The sequence below is a fragment of the Saccopteryx leptura genome, chromosome 3 (assembly GCF_036850995.1).
Source record: "Saccopteryx leptura isolate mSacLep1 chromosome 3, mSacLep1_pri_phased_curated, whole genome shotgun sequence".
Lineage (NCBI taxonomy): Eukaryota > Metazoa > Chordata > Mammalia > Chiroptera > Emballonuridae > Saccopteryx > Saccopteryx leptura.
Genome location: NC_089505.1, coordinates 5,250,369 through 5,269,244, shown reverse-complemented (window position 1 = coordinate 5,269,244; position 18,876 = coordinate 5,250,369). Strand labels below are relative to the sequence as shown.

At 61.3% G+C, this 18,876-nt stretch overlaps 1 protein-coding gene across 2 annotated transcripts in view; it reads left to right on the top strand.

Annotated features, from left to right (window-relative positions):
• Window positions 1–12,437, top strand: part of UNC93A (unc-93 homolog A) — a 31,228-nt gene extending 18,791 nt beyond the window's left edge. Inside the window, exons 5-9 of one of the 2 annotated variants that reach the window (XR_010750018.1) lie at window positions 1,976–2,184; window positions 2,954–3,089; window positions 4,373–4,504; window positions 11,651–11,962; window positions 12,079–12,437. Coding sequence is in view for 1 of the 2 variants with exons in the window: in XM_066372874.1 (XP_066228971.1) it covers window positions 1,976–2,184; window positions 2,954–3,089; window positions 4,373–4,504; window positions 11,651–11,910 (737 nt within the window). In the remaining variant the exon portion in view is untranslated. Of the gene's footprint in view, window positions 1–1,975; window positions 2,185–2,953; window positions 3,090–4,372; window positions 4,505–11,650 lie in introns of both variants that reach the window. The other variant, XM_066372874.1, reaches the window with a different exon arrangement.
• The last annotated feature ends 6,439 nt before the right edge of the window (window positions 12,438–18,876 follow it).

Here is an 18,876-nt window from a genome sequence, read left to right as displayed (position 1 = left end):
GAATGGAAGGTTAAGAAGGCCGTGGGCGCGCTGTCCCAGGGTGTCCAAGGCGAGATGACCGGCCGTGCCCAGGTCTCTGCCCGGCTCATCTCCACACCGAGGTCTTGGCTGCCAAGGGCCTGACGGTGGCAGGCTCACTTTCTAGGCAGAGTGGGGTGTCAGCCTAACCGGGAAGCGTGAAAGGACAGGGGACCCCGGGAGGGATGACAGATACGGGTGGGGCAGAGCGAGGGGAGAGGGGAGGGAGGAGAGTTAGAGCAGAGAGCAGAGGCTCAGGCGTGGCTGGGACTGGGGTGCGGGGGGAGGGTGGGCCACACCCCCCGAGGCTGAAGGAGGAGCTTGTTCCTTTTGGGAAGTGTCCAGCCTGACTGTCCGGCAGAATGGGTGCGTCCACTCGGCACCAGAGAGCAGGCGTGCAGGTGGGAAGATCGTGTAGGTGGTGGCTGCAATCTCGGGAGCAGAGGAGATTCTTAGGGAGGCGGTGAGATGTTGCGGGAAGAAGTGGGTGGAGCTCGGGACCGCAGGTGACCACACGCAGGGCTGACACTGCCACCGAGCCCACCGGGCAGGGCCAGAGAGTTTCCTTGCAAAGAGCCAGACAGTAAATATTCCAGGCTTGAGGAACCCTATGGTCTCCGTTCCCTGCTGCGTTTGCCACGGAGCAGAAGACCCAGACGATGTGTCCGCCACGGCCGTGGCTCGGTGCCGGCCACGCTTTATTTATAGAAGCAGGCAGACAGCCGGCCTTGGCCCCGGACTGCGGTCTGTCGACCCTGTCCCCAAGGGACAGCTCAGGCCATGGGACCGGGCACCGTGCGCGTCTGCGGGCTCTCAGCGTGCGTCCCCGGGGGGAGGGGGGAGGGCGCCTTCCTGGCCCCTTGGTGCGTTCCACCCACTTCCCCGTTCAGAGAATCCGCAGCCCGTGGGGGCTCAGGTCCGAAGTTCACGTGAGACAGTTCACGCCCACGGAACCCGGAGGAAGTGTCTCCTACTATTTGATTCCTGGCTTTCTTGCAGGGTTTTGTAAGTCTCTTTCCTTGAAGCAAGGCCATGTTACTGTAAAGACAAAAAAGAAAAAGAGATAAGAAAGGGCTATAAAGGCAGAGAGTACGGCCTCCCTGGAGGGACGACCGGGTTGCAGGGCCCTGTCCGCCCCTCAGGCTCCTCAGAGCGCAGCCCAGGCTTGTGCGACTCCAGCCGTTTCCCGGTGCACGACCCTCGCAGGGGCCGGGGTCCCGGGGCCGCTCAGGACATACAAGTACTTCCCAGTAGACACGTGGCCCCCACCCCTCAGAGGCTCCTGTGTGCCACCTGTCCATGGGGGGGGGAACAGGGGGAGGGTAGTGTCCTAGCAGGACGCTCAAAATACCCGAGGGGGGACCGCGGAGGAGGAACCGTGCCCGCTTAGTGGACCACGGACACGCCTTTCCCACGGGACTGCACACACCAGGGGATGAGTAGGTTTGGGAGCGTGCCCGGTGCCCAGGTGTGGTGCCAGCTTGGTGGTTTGGGGGGCACTAGCTCTGCAGGCTATCACAGAAGCCTTATTAACTTACTGAGTTTTACCAGATTATGAGGACAAACGGGTCCTAGCTCCAGAAATAAAGCTGAGAAATAAAATTCGTGCTTCTCGGGGCGGAAACGTATTGACAACAGTTTTCCGAGATGAGTGAGTGTGAGGACTGGTTTTACCGTGTCTGCAAACAACGCAGACGAGGGCCGTCTGTGAGTCTCACGGTGGGTTTCAGCGAGGCCCAGCGGCCGCCCGGGCGGAGTGACCGTTCCCGGCAGCTATACGAGGAGGGAGAAGCGATCAGGTTGGCGAGAGGAAGCAGAGAGATAAAGTAATCCACATCCGCTCTAAAAGATGACCGGCCCCCGCCCTGAGGTTGGCCGTCGCCCCCGGAGGAGGAGGAGGAAGGGGACAGTGTCACCGTGCCCTGACAGCAGCCTCTGCCCGGTGCTTTCCCCCCAGGGAGCGGTATCCTGGCTATCCTGCTGGTGGCCCTGTTCCTCGAGCCCCTCAGAGAGGACCTGCTGGAAAGGGAGGGAGAGACGCCATCGGTCCGGGCCACCTTACTGCAGACCTTCAAGCTTCTCAGAGACAAACGCCTGCGTCTCCTCGTCCTGCTGCCGATGTATAGCGGGTTCCAGCAGGCCTTCCTGGCGGGCGAATACACCAGGGTAGGTAGCACCCGGCGGGGGGGGGCGGGTGACGCGTGGGTGGGGCCCGGCGGGGTGACCACAAGACAGTGCAGCCTGGTGGGCAGTGGCGCGAGGGAAGGTGAGAGACATTTCTATAACTTACTAAGAGAAACTCCCATAGAGATGACTTTACTTCTACAGCAGTTTTATGTGCACGGCACAGCAGTTGCCCACACCCCCTGCCTCCCCACCCCCAGACCCCCCACCAGAGGGAGCGTTGGTGGCCATCGTAAATCTGCCCCCACACGTTAGAACCCCTCTGAGTCCTCAGTCTCCATGAGGGTCACTCTTGGTGTTGGATGCTCTGTGGGTTTTCGCAGAGGTGCAGTGACTGCAGTGACGTGTACCCACGTTACAGTGTCAGACGGGACATGTCACCCACGTTACAGTGTCAGACGGGACGTGTCACTGCCCTGAAATCCTCTGAGCCCTCCTGTTTACAGCTGTCCCATGGGCCGAGTGGGACACGGTCAGCCCCACCAGGAGCAGCTTCCTTCGACCCCGTGTCACTGCTCCCTGTGCCGCCAAAGGCGTCCCCACGCCCGTCCACCCACTGTGCTCGCTCTCACCGCCGGACGGGGTTTTCCTACAAGGGTCGGCGCCGTCCCGCACGGGGAGGTGGAAAGCCCGGGCAGAGGCCTCTCCGGCCAGCTCAGCCGGACAGCCACCCCCGGGCAGCCGTCCCCGGGCGGGACGCGTGTGGGCACGAGGAGGCGTGCGACCCGGCTCTGCGTTCTTCCTCCCTCAGTCCTACGCCACCTGCGCCCTGGGCATCCACTTCGTGGGCTACGTGATGATCTGCTTCTCGGCCACCAACGCGCTGTGCTCCCTGCTGTACGGGAAGGCGTCTCAGTACACGGGCAGGATCGCACTCTACGCCTTCGGTAGGTGGGCACCGGCCGGGTTCCCGCCAGGAACGCCCCTCGGGCGCCGGCTCTGTCGGGCTGGCGCTGTGGCTGAGCCGTGAGCGGGGACCCTGAGGCCCCACTGTGGGCAGAGTGGGCAGGGCACTGACCCACCCGCCCTCTGGTCACGGGTGAGGCGGGGAGTCGGGCATGTCTCCTGTGGGATGTGCCCTGTGTCCACCTGATCTTCCAAAGCTGACAACCCCCTGCTAGACACACATCCTCCTCTCTCTCTCTCTGTCTCTCTCTCTCTCTCTCTTTCTCTCTATCTTTCTCTCTCAGGAAGGGAAGGAAGAGGGTCCAGGAACAATGTGAGTGATGAGAAATCAGGGTAACAACACAGTCACCCGCTGCCCAGTGGAGGGCGAAGGGTCTCTGTCCACGAAGCCAACCAGGGCCGAGCGATTAGCATATTCTCTTCCCTCTCATGCTGACCCCTCAGTCAAACCGCCCTGCGGAGTAGGCACTGCCCACTCTGCGGATGAGGAGCTTGAGGAACAGAGGAGTGTAGTAGCTTCCCCGAGGGCACACAGCCTCAGGGCAGCCGGTGCCCACCCCCACGTTCCACGTGGTCAGCGGCGTCGGGAGGGTCGTGAGCCGCTCTGTGGCTGCATCCGGAGGCACGCTGTCAGCAGAAATAAATACAGCCCGTGAGGATCAAGTTAGGAGGGCTGAGCCCGAGGGTTCTGCTGTCCCCTCCCCGTCTGGAAGGCCAGCTTCCACGGGTGGGCACGCGCCTCCCGTTGCCCTAATGAGAAGCCCTTCTCTCTCGTTATGCCTGAACCCGCATCCCTGGGGGCGTCTCCGCCCGGGCACGACAAGGTTTTCCTCTGTGAGCCGCCACCCCACTGCCCCGCCGGACGGCGAGCGAGCCCAGGGGTCAGCAGGGCTGCGGTCACACTCGGCAGAGGGCACGTACATGCCCAGTACATCCACTGTCGTACCCGCCTGCAGAAACCCCTCTGCAGAGCTCGCAGGAAACACTGCCCCCCGCGGGAAGTGAGGGCCAGAGACACTCCCTGTGGCCGGAGCTCTCTGTGGCCGGAGCTCCCTGTGGTCGGAGCTCCCTGTGGCTGGAGCTCCCTGTGGCCTGAGCTCCCTGTGGCCGGAGCTCCCTGTGGCCGGAGTTCTCTGTGGCCGGAGCTCCCTGTGGCCGGAGCTCGCTGTGGCCGGAGCTCTCTGTGGCCGGAGCTCCCTGTGGTCGGAGCTCCCTGTGGCTGGAGCTCGGCTGAGGAGTGGTGTTCTCCCCTCTGCCCGCACAGGGGCGGTCGCCCACCTGTCCTGCATCATCGCCCTCTTGCTGTGGAAACCGAAGCCGGACCAGCTGGCCGTGTTCTTCGTGTTTTCTGGCCTCTGGGGCATGGCGGATGCCGTCTGGCAGACACAGAACAATGGTCAGTGCTCAGGCCCCGCGTTGGGGCAGCTGGGGGGACAGGGTGTGGGGAGGACCTGCCGCTCGGAGCCCCGCGGAGAGGCAGCTGGGGGGACAGGGTGTGGGGAGGACCTGCCGCTCGGAGCCCCACGTCAGGGTGTGGGGAGGACCTGCCGCTCGGAGCCCCGCGTCGGGGTGTGGGGAGGACCTGCCGCTCGGAGCCCCGCGGAGAGGCAGCTGGGGGGACAGGGTGTGGGGAGGACCTGCCGCTCGGAGCCCCGCGGAGAGGCAGCTGGGGGGACAGGGTGTGGGGAGGACCTGCCGCTCGGAGCCCCGCGTCGGGGCAGCTGGGGGGACAGGGTGTGGGGAGGACCTGCCGCTCGGAGCCCCGCGGAGAGGCAGCTGGGGGGACAGGGTGTGGGGAGGACCTGCCGCTCGGAGCCCCGCGGAGAGGCAGCTGGGGGGACAGGGTGTGGGGAGGACCTGCCGCTCGGAGCCCCGCGGAGAGGCGCCCCGGCAGGGAGGGCGGGGCGGGGACCCACACGGGACGGGAGGGCCCCCGCTCCGTGCCGGGGGTGTGAGGGGTTCTCTGAGCACTCACTTACATCCACGATGCGACAGAGATCCGCCCGCGTGCCCAGTCCCTTCCTGAGGACGCTCTCGCTTGCAGAGCGGTGGGCTGTGCCCCGGCGTGCGGGGGCGGGGCACGGGAGACAGAGACCCTCGGGTGCTCTCCTTGAGTGGGAGGTGGAGGTGTACCTTCTGCAGTAGAGCAGCTCACAGGTTCCTATGGCGACGTCCCCCTCGGATCAGGGTGTGTGTGTGTGGGGGGGTTAGTGTTCTGGGAGAACTGGGGGGGAGGTCCGGCTTCATCCCGGAGGTCACCGGAGTCAGGTCCTGGCTGAGGTGGTCCAGGCGGAGCTGTGGTGCTGGAGGACGCTGTCTGTCTGTCTGTCTGTCTGTCCGGGACACCACACGCCAGGGGCTCGTGAACAGCGGACGTGAACTCACAGTTCTGAGTCTGTGAGCACAAGGTCGAGGCTGCCATAGATTCTGGTCTGGTGAGAGCCCACTGCCCGGTTCACAGACGGCCAGCCTCTCACTGTGCCCTCACGTTGCAGACGGGGAGGGAGTTCTGGGGTCCCCTTCATGTGGACAGTGATGCCACCCTGGGGCCCCCGCCCTCAGGACCCCGTCACCTCCCACAGGCCCCTTTCCGGCACCATCGCATTGGGGACGCCGTGTTCCCGCCATGGCGAACGGGGAGCACAGAGGGACGGGCGGGGCTGGGGTGCAGGCGGGGGCGAGGCGGAGAGGCTGAGGACACGGGGGGGACACGCTCAGCTGTGCGAGGGACAGGTCTGCCGGAGGGGGGGGGACCCCACACAGACAACACGCACCTGGGGCGGCGCCGTGCGCCCAGGGCGAGGGAGGTGGGGGGAGGGGGAGGGAGCCAGGAGGGCAGTGAGTCGGCCAGTGACGAGCGCTCCTGGGGAGCCTGGGGACCTGACTCACGGGTGGAGGTGGCAGGTCTTCGCTCCGAATGGGACGGAGAGAGGGCTCCGGTCCCGGGGGGCACAGCACGGAGGGCGGTCGGTGGCGTTTGTGACGTCCTGAGCCCGGTGACACACGTGTTTGGCTCGGGGCGGTCGGTGGCGTTTGTGACGTCCTGAGCCCGTGACACACGTGTTTGGCGCAGGGCGGTCGGTGGCGTTTGTGACGTCCTGAGTCCGGTGACACACGTGTTTGGCACAGGGCGGTCGGTGGCATTTGTGACGTCCTGAGCCCGTGACACATGTGTTTGGCACAGGGCTGTCACTGGGGTGTGTTTGGCTCAGGGTGGTGGGTGGCGTTTGTGACGTCCTGAGCCCGTGACACATGTGTTTGGCGCAGGGCTGTCACCGGGGTGTGTTTGGATCAAGGGCCACACCTGGGGGAAGGACTGAGACCCCTCACAGGCCGACAGCAGGAGCAGGATTCGGGGAGGGATGAACAGAAACTCTGTCTAGCTGTCCTTGGCGTCGGAATTATACGCCAGCGGCCGGCCACGTCACCTGTGGGGATTCGCCCAGTGAGCAGCGGGAGAGAGTGTCAGTCAGCACTCCCGCGGGGGTGGGAGAGGCACCCAGGGTTTTGCTGAACGCTCCACGTGCGTACTTATGCCATCCAGCTTCCCCAAAGGTCAGCTGACGTGCCTGAGTTCGCTTGAGTTTTAAGCGCATTCACACGTTACGCGTCGGGTGAGGGGGCTGGCGTAAGAAACCGCAGGACGTGCTCTATGGTAATTCTGCACGAGTTTCGGAGGCAGCAGTAAAAATGTCTGGTCTCCTTTCTCCCTGAGATACAGGAGTCCTCGCTGTCATTCTCCCGGACGCGGAGACATTGGTGGGTTGTGCGCGGTGGCTGTGAGGTCCAGTGAACGACTCGGAGAAAGACCGGAAGGAGGGAGGCGCCTGTGAAGTGGATTATTTCTGTCTCTGTGTAGATAAAAAGCTCAGTGCTCGGGGACTCTCACGCATCTGAGGGTGTCCCTGGGGTCTCTGTGGACCTCAGTCTCAGTGAGGAATGATGTTTTCACAGCCAGGCACCCTGAGAGCTCGCGACCCTGTGCCGTGGTGTGTCTGTGTGGTCTCTGTATTTTACTTGTTTTTAACTTATTTATTGATCTATTTTGTTTTTAGAGAGAGATAGAAACATTCATCTCTTCCTGTATGTGCCCTGACCGGGGATCGAACTCATAACCTTTGCGTACAGGAATGATGCTCTAACCAACAGAGCCATCCAGTCAGGGCCATCTCTGTATTTTAAAAACTAGAAATTTCTAAAGCTTTTGTCACCTCCCAAGAGCCTCTCTCTCTCTCTCCCTCTTTCTCTTTTTATGGTCAAACCATTTTTTTTAATCGCAAATAAGATTTCAAATGCTATTCTTGCTGAATGTGTGCCTCTCTTTTAAGAACACCTGTGAGCACACCCCGTCCTAGTGACTGAGACGGAGTGCCCATCAGAGCAGCCTGCCCCTCGTGCCCTGTCTGGGCGTCACACTGACTGTCACCTGTCACAGCTCCCCAGCTCAGAGCAAGTCAGGGGCAGGGACTTTCCTGGTCGGTCACTGTTTCCCGCGGTGCTCGGACACTCCTGCAGCCTCCCGAGTCCTGGTTGATCCGGGCCAGCGGCTCCCATCTGTTTATTCACAATGACAGCTTCCTGACGGGAGGGTGCTGTTGCCACAGCAACCCTCACATGCCAGTGAGCTGCCTTTCAGATTTGGAACGTCTGGTCTAAAAATACTCCCATGCCCTGGTCGCCGCCAGGACTCTCGTTTTCCGGCTGATCGACTCGGAAACCTGACTTCTCTCACGTGCCCCGTTCACGGACCTGTTTTTTCCAACCGGCCAGGACTGCCTGACCACTTACCTGTCCACGGCCCCCTCCCCCGAGGACGGGAGTCGGCGTCTGGTCACTCTCACCCTGGGGGGGGGGGGTCCTCTCTGGGACGATGAGAGAGAGACAGGTCAGGCTGAGAGCAAGCCTTTTTTTTTTTCTCCTTTTTAAATAGCCTTTTTATTTTGGAATAATTTTAGATTTACAGAGAAGTTTCAAAGCCTGTGCAGAGACTTCCTGTATGTCATCACCGCTTCCCGTCATGTTATGTCTTAGAAAACCCGGTACTCCTGTCAAAACACAGCCGTTAACGAGGGTTCGTGACCAAACTGGGCTTCGGACCTTATGTGGGGGTCCCCCCCTGCTGTCCTTGGGGTCCCCAGGGTCTCATCCAGGGTGCCACATTGCCCTTAGTCCTACGTCTCCTTAGTCTGACCCGTGGGACAGTGTCTCATTTATTAGTATTATTATTATTTCTCTTTCGTGAACTTGACACTTCTGAGGACTATGGGTCCGTTTAGAGATTTCCCCTTCACGTGGATGTGTCTGATATTTTTCTCGTGTCTGGCCCGGGATGGTGGGTTTGGGGAAGGAAGGAAGAAAGACCCTGGGGTAAAGTGCCGTTCTCGTCACATCAGTCCAGGGAGCTCATGACCAGCGCTGAGGGTGTGAGCCTTCCTCGCCGGCCGACCGGGCACCTGCCAGACTTCCCCAAGGCAGGGCTGCCGCCTTCCCCTCTCCAGTGGCCCGGTCTGCCAGCGACCAGGGCGGCTCCCCGCCCTCCCCCTCCGCGGGGAGGGGGCGTGTACACAAACCCAGTGTGACTCTTCTGTGAGGAAGATTGAGGCGTGGACCCAGCCGTTCACCTGCGCCGCCCCGGAGGCTGTGCGCCTGCAGTGCCCTCTGGCTGCTCCCCAAGCCTGCGTTGTTTACTCAGTCGCTCTGTGGTTGTCCCAGCCCTGGCCACCCACCGGGGGCGCCTGTGTCCTTTCGGACGCGCCCCATCTGTTTTTTAAATCCGTTCTTACTTTCTTGGACTACCAAACATTCCGGGTCCGTCCTGTAACTCTCCTAAAATCAGCCATTTCTCCAAGGTCCTTTTGTTGTGGACGTGGTGGCAGAAACTCTGCCACTGAGGTGACATGGCTTCCAGGCGTGCTCGAGGGACGGGTGAGGAGATGCGGGTGTGGATGCTGACCCACGCACGCCCACGGGTCTGTACTGACTTCTGGGTCTGTGTCCGCACGTCTGCTGAGCGAGGCTGCGTGCCCACGGGTGTCCCCGACTTGGTTCCTGCACCCCAGGCTCCTCTCGTCATTGTCCTCCCCTCCCCCCGGCTCTGGGACGCCTCTGACAGCGAGCAAACCGGTCCCCGCGACGCACACCGCCTTTACTTACCTGTCCAGTCCTCCGCACGCCTGGGAAGTGACTTCAGAGCTGCTGGAATACTGTTTCTAGTTACTTCCCTCTCTCGTGGGGGTCTTTCCCCTCTGCCCACCGTGACCTCCGTCCACTGATGGAATTTGACAGTGAAGCTCCGGCTTCCTTCTTCTTCTTTTTCTTAACGTTTATTTATTGATTTTTAGAGAGCGGAAGGGAGAGAGCAGGAGAGAGACAGGAACAACTGTTCCCATAGGTGCCCCGACCGGAGACCCGGGGATCGAACCGGCAACCTCTGCGCTTCGGGACGATGCTCTAACCAGCCGAGCTATCAGGCCAGGGTGAATGGGTTGCTTCCTTGACGTGTGGATGACAATAGGAACCAGATCACAAGTAATTTCCTGAAAAGCCTGACGTTGTTTAATCATGACGGCTCCCGAAGTCACTCACGAATATTCCCAAACGGGGCCAGTGGTTCCGCCCACGCCCCTTCTCTGCGTTTTCTTAAATGGCCAGTCCATTGCCAGTGTCAGGTGTCTTGAGGCTTGCTCCCTCTGGTCCCGACCCAGCCGCCTTGGAACAGAGCCCTGCTCAGAGGGAGGAAGCAGAAAGGGCTCCGTCTCTTGTCCAGTGGCCACAGGTACGGCCGGCTTTCCCGCCACCCCCAGGTCCTGAGTCCTGTCCTGTCCTGTCCCGTCCGTCCCGAGGGCTCCCCTGCTCCCAGACGCGGACGGGGTGTTCTGAACGCAAGGCGTGTGAGCTAGCGGAGCTTCTGGGCTGCTCTTCCCCGCGGGTCCATCTCCTCCTCCTCAGGGTCCGATTTCAGAAGCAGACCCGGAGAAAGTCAGGTTTTGTCACTGGATTCTCTGCACATCGACTTTCCGAAGGGGACACTCGGCTGACTCTCAGACAAGAAGGGCACCTTGTTCTCGACGCTCCGGACTCTTGTTCTCCCGAAGCCCACGGGCTGTTAAAACGTGTCACTTAGCTTATATCTGATATCTGCCCGATGGCCTCACAGCTGAGGGACCAAATGCCAAGAGGTGTCCTCTGGGCAGTGACGTTTCTGAGCTGAGAGATGCAGGAGACCTGGGCTTCGGGTTGTAGCCGGAAGGGAGCGGAGGAAGAGCTGCCTCTGTCTCCCCTGGACTCGCCCACTGCTGCCTCGTGTCATCACTGACCCTTGGGAGGAGTATGTGGGTCTCTGACCGAGCATGGTGACTCTGGGGGCACGGGCTTGTCGGTGCCTGACTCACCCCAGGGACTCGCTGTCCACCTATTCACCCACTTAACCATTTGATAAGAATTCTTGCTGACACGTTGGGGGCCCTGGAAATGATCGTTCTAGATGAGAACGGGCCCCCGACTCAGGGAGGGCATGGTCTACGAGGACAGAGGGACACACGGGTGGTGTGAGAGGTGTTGGGGGGACTGTACCAACGTGCAGAGAAAAGCAAGGGGCCCAGTGGACGCCGGGTGGATGGTGTCACAGAGCACGGAAAAATATCACAGGCAGGCGGTCAGTGCAGAGGCCTGGCGGGGACACTGCACAGGGGTCACCAGTGCTCACGTGTCATCCTGTGGTTCTTATGCCTGTGGTGACCCTTCACGGCTAGGCAGTGTCACCATGCTCCGTTGCCTATAGTTATTTTTTAAAGGTTTTATGTATTGGCCCTGGCTGGTTGGCTTAGCAGTAGAGCGTCGGCCTGGTATGTGAAAGTCCTGGGTTCAATTCCTGGCCAGGGCACACAGGAGAAGCGCCCATCTGCTTCTCCACCCCTCCCCCTCTCCTTCCTCTCTGTCTCTCTCTTCTCCTCCTGTAGCCGAGGCTCCATTGGAGCAAAGTTGGCCCGGGCGCTGGGGATGGCTCTGTGGCCTCTGCCCCAGGCGCTAGAGTGGCTCTGGTTACAACAGAGCAATGCCCCAGATGGGCAGAGCATCACCCCCTGGTGGGCATGCCGGGTGGATCCCGGTCGGGCGCATGCAGGAGTCTGTCTCTCTGCCTCCCTGCTTCTCACTTCAGAAAAAATGCAAAAATATATATTTTTTTTATGTATTGATTTTTACAGAGAGAGGAAAAATGGAAGGAAGCAGGGAGGGAGAAACATCAACTCATAGCTGCTTCACTTTAGCTGTTCATTGCTTGCTTGTCCTATGCTGTGACCAGGCAAGCCCAGGGTCTCGAACCGGCAACCTCAGCATTCCAGGCCAATGCTCCATCCACCCCAGGCCAGGCTAAAACTATTCTGCTATTTGTTTTGGGTTTTTTTGTTTAGTTTAAAGGAAAAGGTCCTCCTGGTTTTGCCGAGGACGCTGGGCCGTGGGAAAGCGCCACCACGCTCAGCAGCGATGGGGAGAGCCGCCCGTGGTGTCCCCGTCCCGCGCTCACCTTCTCTCTCCTCCGCAGCCCTCTACGGCGTCCTGTTCGACCAGACCAAGGAGGCCGCCTTCGCCAACTACCGCCTCTGGGAAGCCCTGGGCTTCGTCATCGCCTTCGGCTACAGCACCTTCCTGTGCGTCAGCGTCAAACTCTACATCCTCCTGGGGACCCTGTGTCTGGCCATGCTGGGCTACGCCGTGGTCGAGCACCTGGAGGCCAAGCACCCGGCCAGGCCACCCGACGTGGAAGTGACCACCCTGGCCGCGGGACGAGAGGCACAGATGTAGACGCATCCGCCCCACACGGGGGTCCGGGCTCCGGCCGGAGCTCCACCTGCAGGTGCCTCGGGGTGTCCAGCGGACGCTTCCCACCTGGGTGAGCGAGAGGCGGCCCTGGGAGAGATGCACGACACTTTTATATTTTTTTATGTAATGTTTTTTTCCCTGTCCCATCAGATTTTCAGTCCACCGTGCCCTCCGTAGAGATGACGAGTGTGTGTGAGACATAATCTGTTGATTTCGGACACAGAAGAAAAAAAAGGTTTAGGGTCTGAGGGGCCGATCGGAACTTGCTTAGAATCGTGGGAGCGACAAGTTAGACGTGTTTTTCTGTTTGTCGTTCTGGGTGTTGTTTTTGAGGCTTGGAAGGCTCTGCTTGAAAGAACGCAGTCCGACACCATCGTTTTATGACCCCGACATCCAGGCAGATAGACTGAATGAACGCCTCCCGGGGTCCGTGGGTCACAAAGCCAGACAAGGGCTTCTATTTCTTGAAACGTATGGAGTGTGAGTTTCTAAATAAACGCTGTCGGAGTATGAACTTACCTCCTGGCCAGATACTTTTATTCTAAATGTGCACCCAGGTCTCACACACACGCACAGTATCAGATAGGTGAGTCCGCACGTGGTGGCCATCGGGAGTCTCCCGACAGGCGGCGAGTTAGGCTGCGCACAAGCTGACCTGGACCGAGTGTGTCTGTGAGGTGCCGGGCCACCTGCGGTCGGCACATATGTGCACCAACAACCAACAGCCCTTGTATTTTGTATTTTTCTGAAATTAGAAGCTGGGAGGCAGTCAGACAGACGCCCACATGCACCTGACCAGGATCCACCCACCATGCCCACCAGGAGGCGATGCTTTGCCCCTCTGGGGCGTTGCTCTGTTGCATCCAGAGCCATTCTAGCACCTGAGGCAGAGGCCATGGAGCCATCCCCAGCGCCCAGGCCATCTTTGCTCCAATGGAGCCTTGGCTGCGGGAGGGGAAGAGAGAGACAGAGAGGAAGGAGAGGGGGAGGGGTGGAGAAGCAGATGGGCGCCTCTCCTGTGTGCCCCGGCCGGGATAGAACCCGGGACTTCCGCACACCAGGCCAACGCTCTACCGCTGGGCCAACCAGCCAGGGCCCCAACAGCCCTTGTCAATCTTTGTCGCCTTCCGTGGCTGGGAGAGACCATCTGCAGCACCTTCTCTGAGCTCCCCCTCCCCGCCACCCCGTGTGGCTCTGTGCACCCCGGCGCTCTCTGACTGTGCTCCCTGCGAGTCTCCCTCCCCCCCCCGTCACCCCGCTTTCCTCCCGAGTCTGTGCTCCTCTTTCTTCGAGGTTCAGCCCAGCCGCCCCGCCCCCAGCCCGGCACCCTCCTGTCCTAAAGCAAAGCCCTGTCAGGTCACACTCGTGTCTACAACCCCTCGGTGGCTCCTGTTCGAGGCGAGGTCAGTTCTCCAGTCCAGCGCAGGATGCTGCAGGAGGCGCCCTCCGGTTCCTCTTGGGGCACTCTGTCCTCTGGACCGTCGCAGGCTGCCTTGTGGCGTTTGTTTGTGAGGGGCTGGACCATCTTGGCACTTTCCACCACATGGGGGCTGGGTCATTTCACAAAGGGTCAGACGAAGCTCAGTAAGCATCTGTGCAGAAGGCCTTCAGCAAGGGGCATATGACACAGAGGTCCCCTCCGACTCGGAGGGCTAGGGTTCTGTCAGGACCGTGTAGTCGTCCTGGATGGAGATCCAGTTTGGGAGTGATCCTCAGTTATTCACTCAGCACAGAACATTTGACTGGGAGCTACTCTGACGTACTCAGGGGCCTGTCGTGACTCCTAGGGAGGCCTTGAAGATCATCCTGGAGCAAACAGACCAGGTTTTCTGGAAGTCACTAAGCCCCTCTCCCAGGATATAGGTGGCACTGAGTGTGCCATGCACCAAAGGTCCAGCAGGAAGAGACTGACAAGCGAGGAGCAAGGAAGCATGTGCCCAGCCTTGAGGGAGCTCCAGGGGGACGTGTCCAGCACGGCCCCGAGGGGGCTCCGGGGGGACGAGGGCTCCGGGGGGACGTGTCCAGTCTCGAGGGAGCCCCGGGGGGACGTGTCCAGTCTCGAGGGAGCCCCGGGGGGACGTGTCCAGTCTCGAGGGAGCTCCGGGGGGACGTGTCCAGCACAGCCTCGAGGGAGCTCCGGGGGGACGTGTCCAGTCTCGAGGGAGCTCCGGGGGGACGTGTCCAGCACAGCCTCGAGGGAGCTCCGGGGGGACGTGTCCAGTCTCGAGGGGGCTCCGGGGGGACTGTCCAGTCTCGAGGGGGCTCCGGGGGGACGTGTCCAGCACGGCCCCGAGGGGGCTCCGGGGGGACGTGTCCAGCACAGCCTCGAGGGGGCTCCGGGGGAACGTGTCTAGTCTCGAGGGGGCTCCGGGGGGGACGTGTCCAGTCTCGAGGGGGCTCCGGGGGAACGTGTCCAGCACAGCCTCGAGGGGGCTCCGGGGGGACGTGTCCAGTCTCGAGGGGGCTCCGGGGGGACGTGTCCAGCACAGCCTCGAGGGAGCTCCGGGGGGACGTGTCCAGTCTCGAGGGAGCTCCGGGGGGACGTGTCCAGTCTCGAGGGGGCTCCGGGGGGACGTGTCCAGCACAGCCTCGAGGGGGCTCCGGGGGGACGAGGGCTCCGGGGGGACGTGTCCAGTCTCGAGGGAGCCCCGGGGGGACGTGTCCAGCACAGCTTCGAGGGGGCTCCGGGGGGACGTGTCCAGCACAGCCTCGAGGGGGCTCCGGGGGGACGTGTCCAGCACAGCCTCGAGGGGGCTCCGGGGGGACGAGGGCTCCGGGGGGACGTGTCCAGTCTCGAGGGAGTCCCGGGGGGACGTGTCCAGCACAGCTTCGAGGGGGCTCCGGGGGGACGAGGGCTCCGGGGGGACATGTCCAGTCTCGAGGGAGCCCCGGGGGGACGTGTCCAGCACAGTCTCGAGGGAGCCCTGGGGGGACGTGTCCAGCACAGTCTCGAGGGAGCCCCGGGGGGACATGTCCAGTCTCGAGGGAGCTCCGGGGGGACGTGTCCAGTCTCGAGGGAGCCCCGGGGGGACGTGTCCAGCACAGTCTCGAGGGAGCTCCGGGGGGACGTGTCCAGCACAGTCTCGAGGGAGCTCCGGGGGGACGTGTCCAGCACAGTCTCGAGGGAGCTCCGGGGGGACGTGTCCAGCACGGCCTCGAGGGGGCTCCGGGGGGACGTGTCCAGCACGGCCTCGAGGGGGCTCCGGGGGGACGTGTCCAGCACGGCCTCGAGGGGGCTCCGGGGGGACGTGTCCGGCACAGCACGGCCTCGAGGGGGCTCCGGGGGGACGTGTCCAGCACGGCCTCGAGGGGGCTCCGGGGGGACGTGTCCAGCACAGTCTCGAGGGAGCCCCGGGGGGACGTGTCCAGTCTCGAGGGAGCCCCGGGGGGACGTGTCCAGGACAGTCTCAAGGGAGCCCCGGGGGGACGTGTCCAGTCTCGAGGGAGCCCCGGGGGGACGTGTCCAGTACAGCCTCGAGGGGGCTCCGGGGGAACGTGTCCAGCACAGCCTCGAGGGGGCTCCGGGGGGACGTGTCCAGCACAGCCTCGAGGGGGCTCCGGGGGGACGAGGGCTCCGGGGGGACGTGTCCAGCACAGCCTCGAGGGAGCTCCGGGGGGACGTGTCCAGCACAGCCTCGAGGGAGCTCCGGGGGGACGTGTCCAGCACAGCACAGTCTCGAGGGAGCCCCGGGGGGACGTGTCCAGTCTCGAGGGAGCTCCGGGGGGACGTGTCCGGCACAGCACGGCCTCGAGGGAGCTCCGGGGGGACGTGTCCAGCACAGCACAGTCTCGAGGGAGCTCCGGGGGGACGTGTCCAGCACAGTCTCGAGGGAGCTCCGGGGGGACGTGTCCAGCACGGCCTCGAGGGAGCTCCGGGGGGATGTGTCCAAACCAATGTCCCCAGTGTCAGAGCCCAGGGACAGACAGGAACCAAACCGCCCTAAGCTTTGTTTTATTTTGTTCATTACTGTGGAAGCCTGGCTGGTGCCCTCGGTGGCTGACGGCTTCGGGGGTGGCCCGATGGGGGGGCAGCTCACTGGGGGGCGTCTGAGGGAGCCCTGTGGACGAGCCAGCCTGGCTGCTGCTGGGAGTGCTCAGCTGCTCCGAGCCTGGGTGCTGGTGCTGAGTACTCTGCCTGCGGGGACCTCTCCGATGACCCGTGACACGCTGGCAAATGAGGAGACCGCGGGCAGAGAGGCCCGGCCTTGAACTTGAAGCCCAATGGGAGGGCCCACCTCCCGCCCATTATAAGAAGCAGAGCTGCTTCTCTGCATGTCGGTGATGAGGGGTCCCCTGGCTTCAAAGACCTCCCTGGGGGCTAACACGCGGGCAGAACTCTGATCAGACGTCCGAGCTGATTACCTTGCTCTGCCGCCGTGGACGCGCAGAAGGAAACGCACCAGACGACACTGGTGCCAGGAGCCCGGGCCCCCTCGTGTGACCGGAGGGTGTGAGCCAAGCTGGGCACGGGCACGGGCTGTCTGCCGGTCGTCTGGGGAGCAGGTGCCAGGAGCCCGGGGCCCCTTGTGTGACCGGAGGGTGTGAGCCAAGGTGGGCACGGGCACGGGCTGTCTGCCGGTCGTCTGGGGAGCAGGTGCCAGCATCCCCGGGCCCCTCGAGTGACCGGAGGGTGTGAGCCAAGCTGGGCACGGGCACGGGCTGTCTGCCGGTCGTCTGGGGAGCAGGTGCCAGGAGCCCGGGCCCCTTGTGTGACCGGAGGGTGTGAGCCAAGCTGGGCATGGGCACGGGCTGTCTGCCGGTCATCTGGGGAGCAGGTGGCTGGAGCCGGCGGACACTGTGCCATCCCATCTGCGGGCATGCAGCCAGCAGCTCGGCGGTGGGGCTGCCTGGCACCCCCGGAAGGTGGCCTGTGCCCCGGTGCCCCCCCGCTCCTGTCTTCGTGCCCTTGGTTGTCTTCCTCTCCTCGTCACTCTGAGATTGCCGTCCCCATCTGCCACGTCAGGACCCTCCAGACCCGGGCGTGCTCTCTTCCTGCCAGACGAGAGAGCATCCGGGGGCCCTCAGGGGAAGAGCCCCAGGATTTCTCTGAAAACGTGATGCGGAGGGAAAGAAGCCACACGCACACAGGGCTACACGTATGATTCCATGGACACGGAATGTCCAGTGTTGGCAGATCCGTAGACACCGAAAGCAGGCGGGGGGTTTCCGGGGGCTGGGGGAGCAGTGGGGGGGGTGCGTGTGGTGGTGGGGACATGGGTACAGGGTTTCCTTCTGGGGTGACGAAAATGTTCCGGAACTCAATGATGGTGATGGTGGCACAACACTGTGCTAAACGTCACTCACGGTAAATTTTGTGTCATGCTTATGTGACCACAATAAAAGCATTAAAGCAGAAGGAAGGTCACAAGCCTAAACTATTGTGGACAGTGATGCGTGGTGAGCGATAGGAGTGTAAAAAGCAAAACTCAGGAAATTATACTATGTACTAAGATAATGATTGCTCATTGTATGACGTGTGCATGGAGGGGCATGGGACCAGGCTGGAAAGGACTATGAGCTAGCCTGGGTAGTTCAGAAAAAAGGGAAAAAAAGGTAAAAAAAAAAAGTCCCAGCAGGTTTAGGCCCTGGCTGGTTGGCTCAGTGGTAGAGCGTCAGCCCAGTGTGTCGATGTCCTGGGTTCAATTCCCGGCCAAGGCACATAGGAGAAGCCCATCTGCTTCTCCACCCTTCCCCCTCCTCTCTCTCTCTCTCTCTCTCTCTCTCTCTTTTTCTCTTCCCCTCCCGCAGCCAAGGCTCCATTGGAGCAAAGTTGGCCCTGGGTGCTGAGGATGACTCCATGGCTTCTGCCTCAGGCGCTGAGAAGAGCTTGGTTGCTGAGCAACAGAGCAATGGCCCCAGATGGGCAGAGCATCGCCCCCTAGTGGGCTTGTCAGGTGGACACTGGTTGGGGTGAATGCAGGCTCTTTTTTTTGGCACCGAGAGCCCTGTGCCCTCTCTCAGCGTGCATGTTCTGGGTCAGACAACGAGCGGCTCACACTATTTTATTAACTTTCTTACCCTGAAAACTGTTCCCTCTGGGGTGTGGTGAGGGGGCCCCTGAGGTGACACGTTTAAAAATGACCAGTTTCGATCAAAAATAGTTCCTCAAAAATTAAGAATAGAGTTACCCTATGACCCAGCAACCCCTCTTCTGGGTATCGACCCGAAGAATTTGAAAACATTTATTCTCAAAGACACACGTACCCCTATGTTTGTCGCAGCATTATCCAAGACAAGGCAACAACTCTAGTGTCCATCCACAGAGGGCTGGATAAGGAAGGTGTGGGGCACATGTCCCATGGGACTCTAGTCAGCCACAGGAAAGGATGAAATATGACCTTCTGTGACAACATTGATGGACCTTGCTCAGTAAAACCAGTCTGACAGAAAAAGCTAAGGGACATATGATTCCACTCACACGAGGGACATAAAACTGAAACTTACAGACACAGACATCAACTTGGGGGTCCCCAGAGAAGAAGGCTTGGGGGAACAGTAAAGGGTAATGGGGACCAAACATATGGTGACAGAAAACTTGACTTTGGGTGGCGGGCACACACAGCAATAGACAGACGATGTATCGTAAAACTATGCACCTGAAACCTATATAATCTTAATAACCATGGCTACCCCAACGCATTTAACTTTTTAAAAAAAAAAAAAATAATAGTTAAATAAAACACAGTAAGAAAATAAAGCAATATTGCTGAATTAAAAAGAAATAGCAACCCTGGCCGGTTGGCTCAGCGGTAGAGCGTCTGCCTGGCGTGCGGGGGACCCGGGTTCAGTTCCCGGCCAGGGCACATAGGAGAAGCGCCCATTTGCTTCTCCACCTCCCCCCCTTCCTCTCTGTCTCTCTCTTCCCCTCCCGCAGCCAAGGCTCCATTGGAGCAAAGATGGCCCGGGCGCTGGGGATGGCTCCTTGGCCTCTGCCCCAGGCGCTAGAGT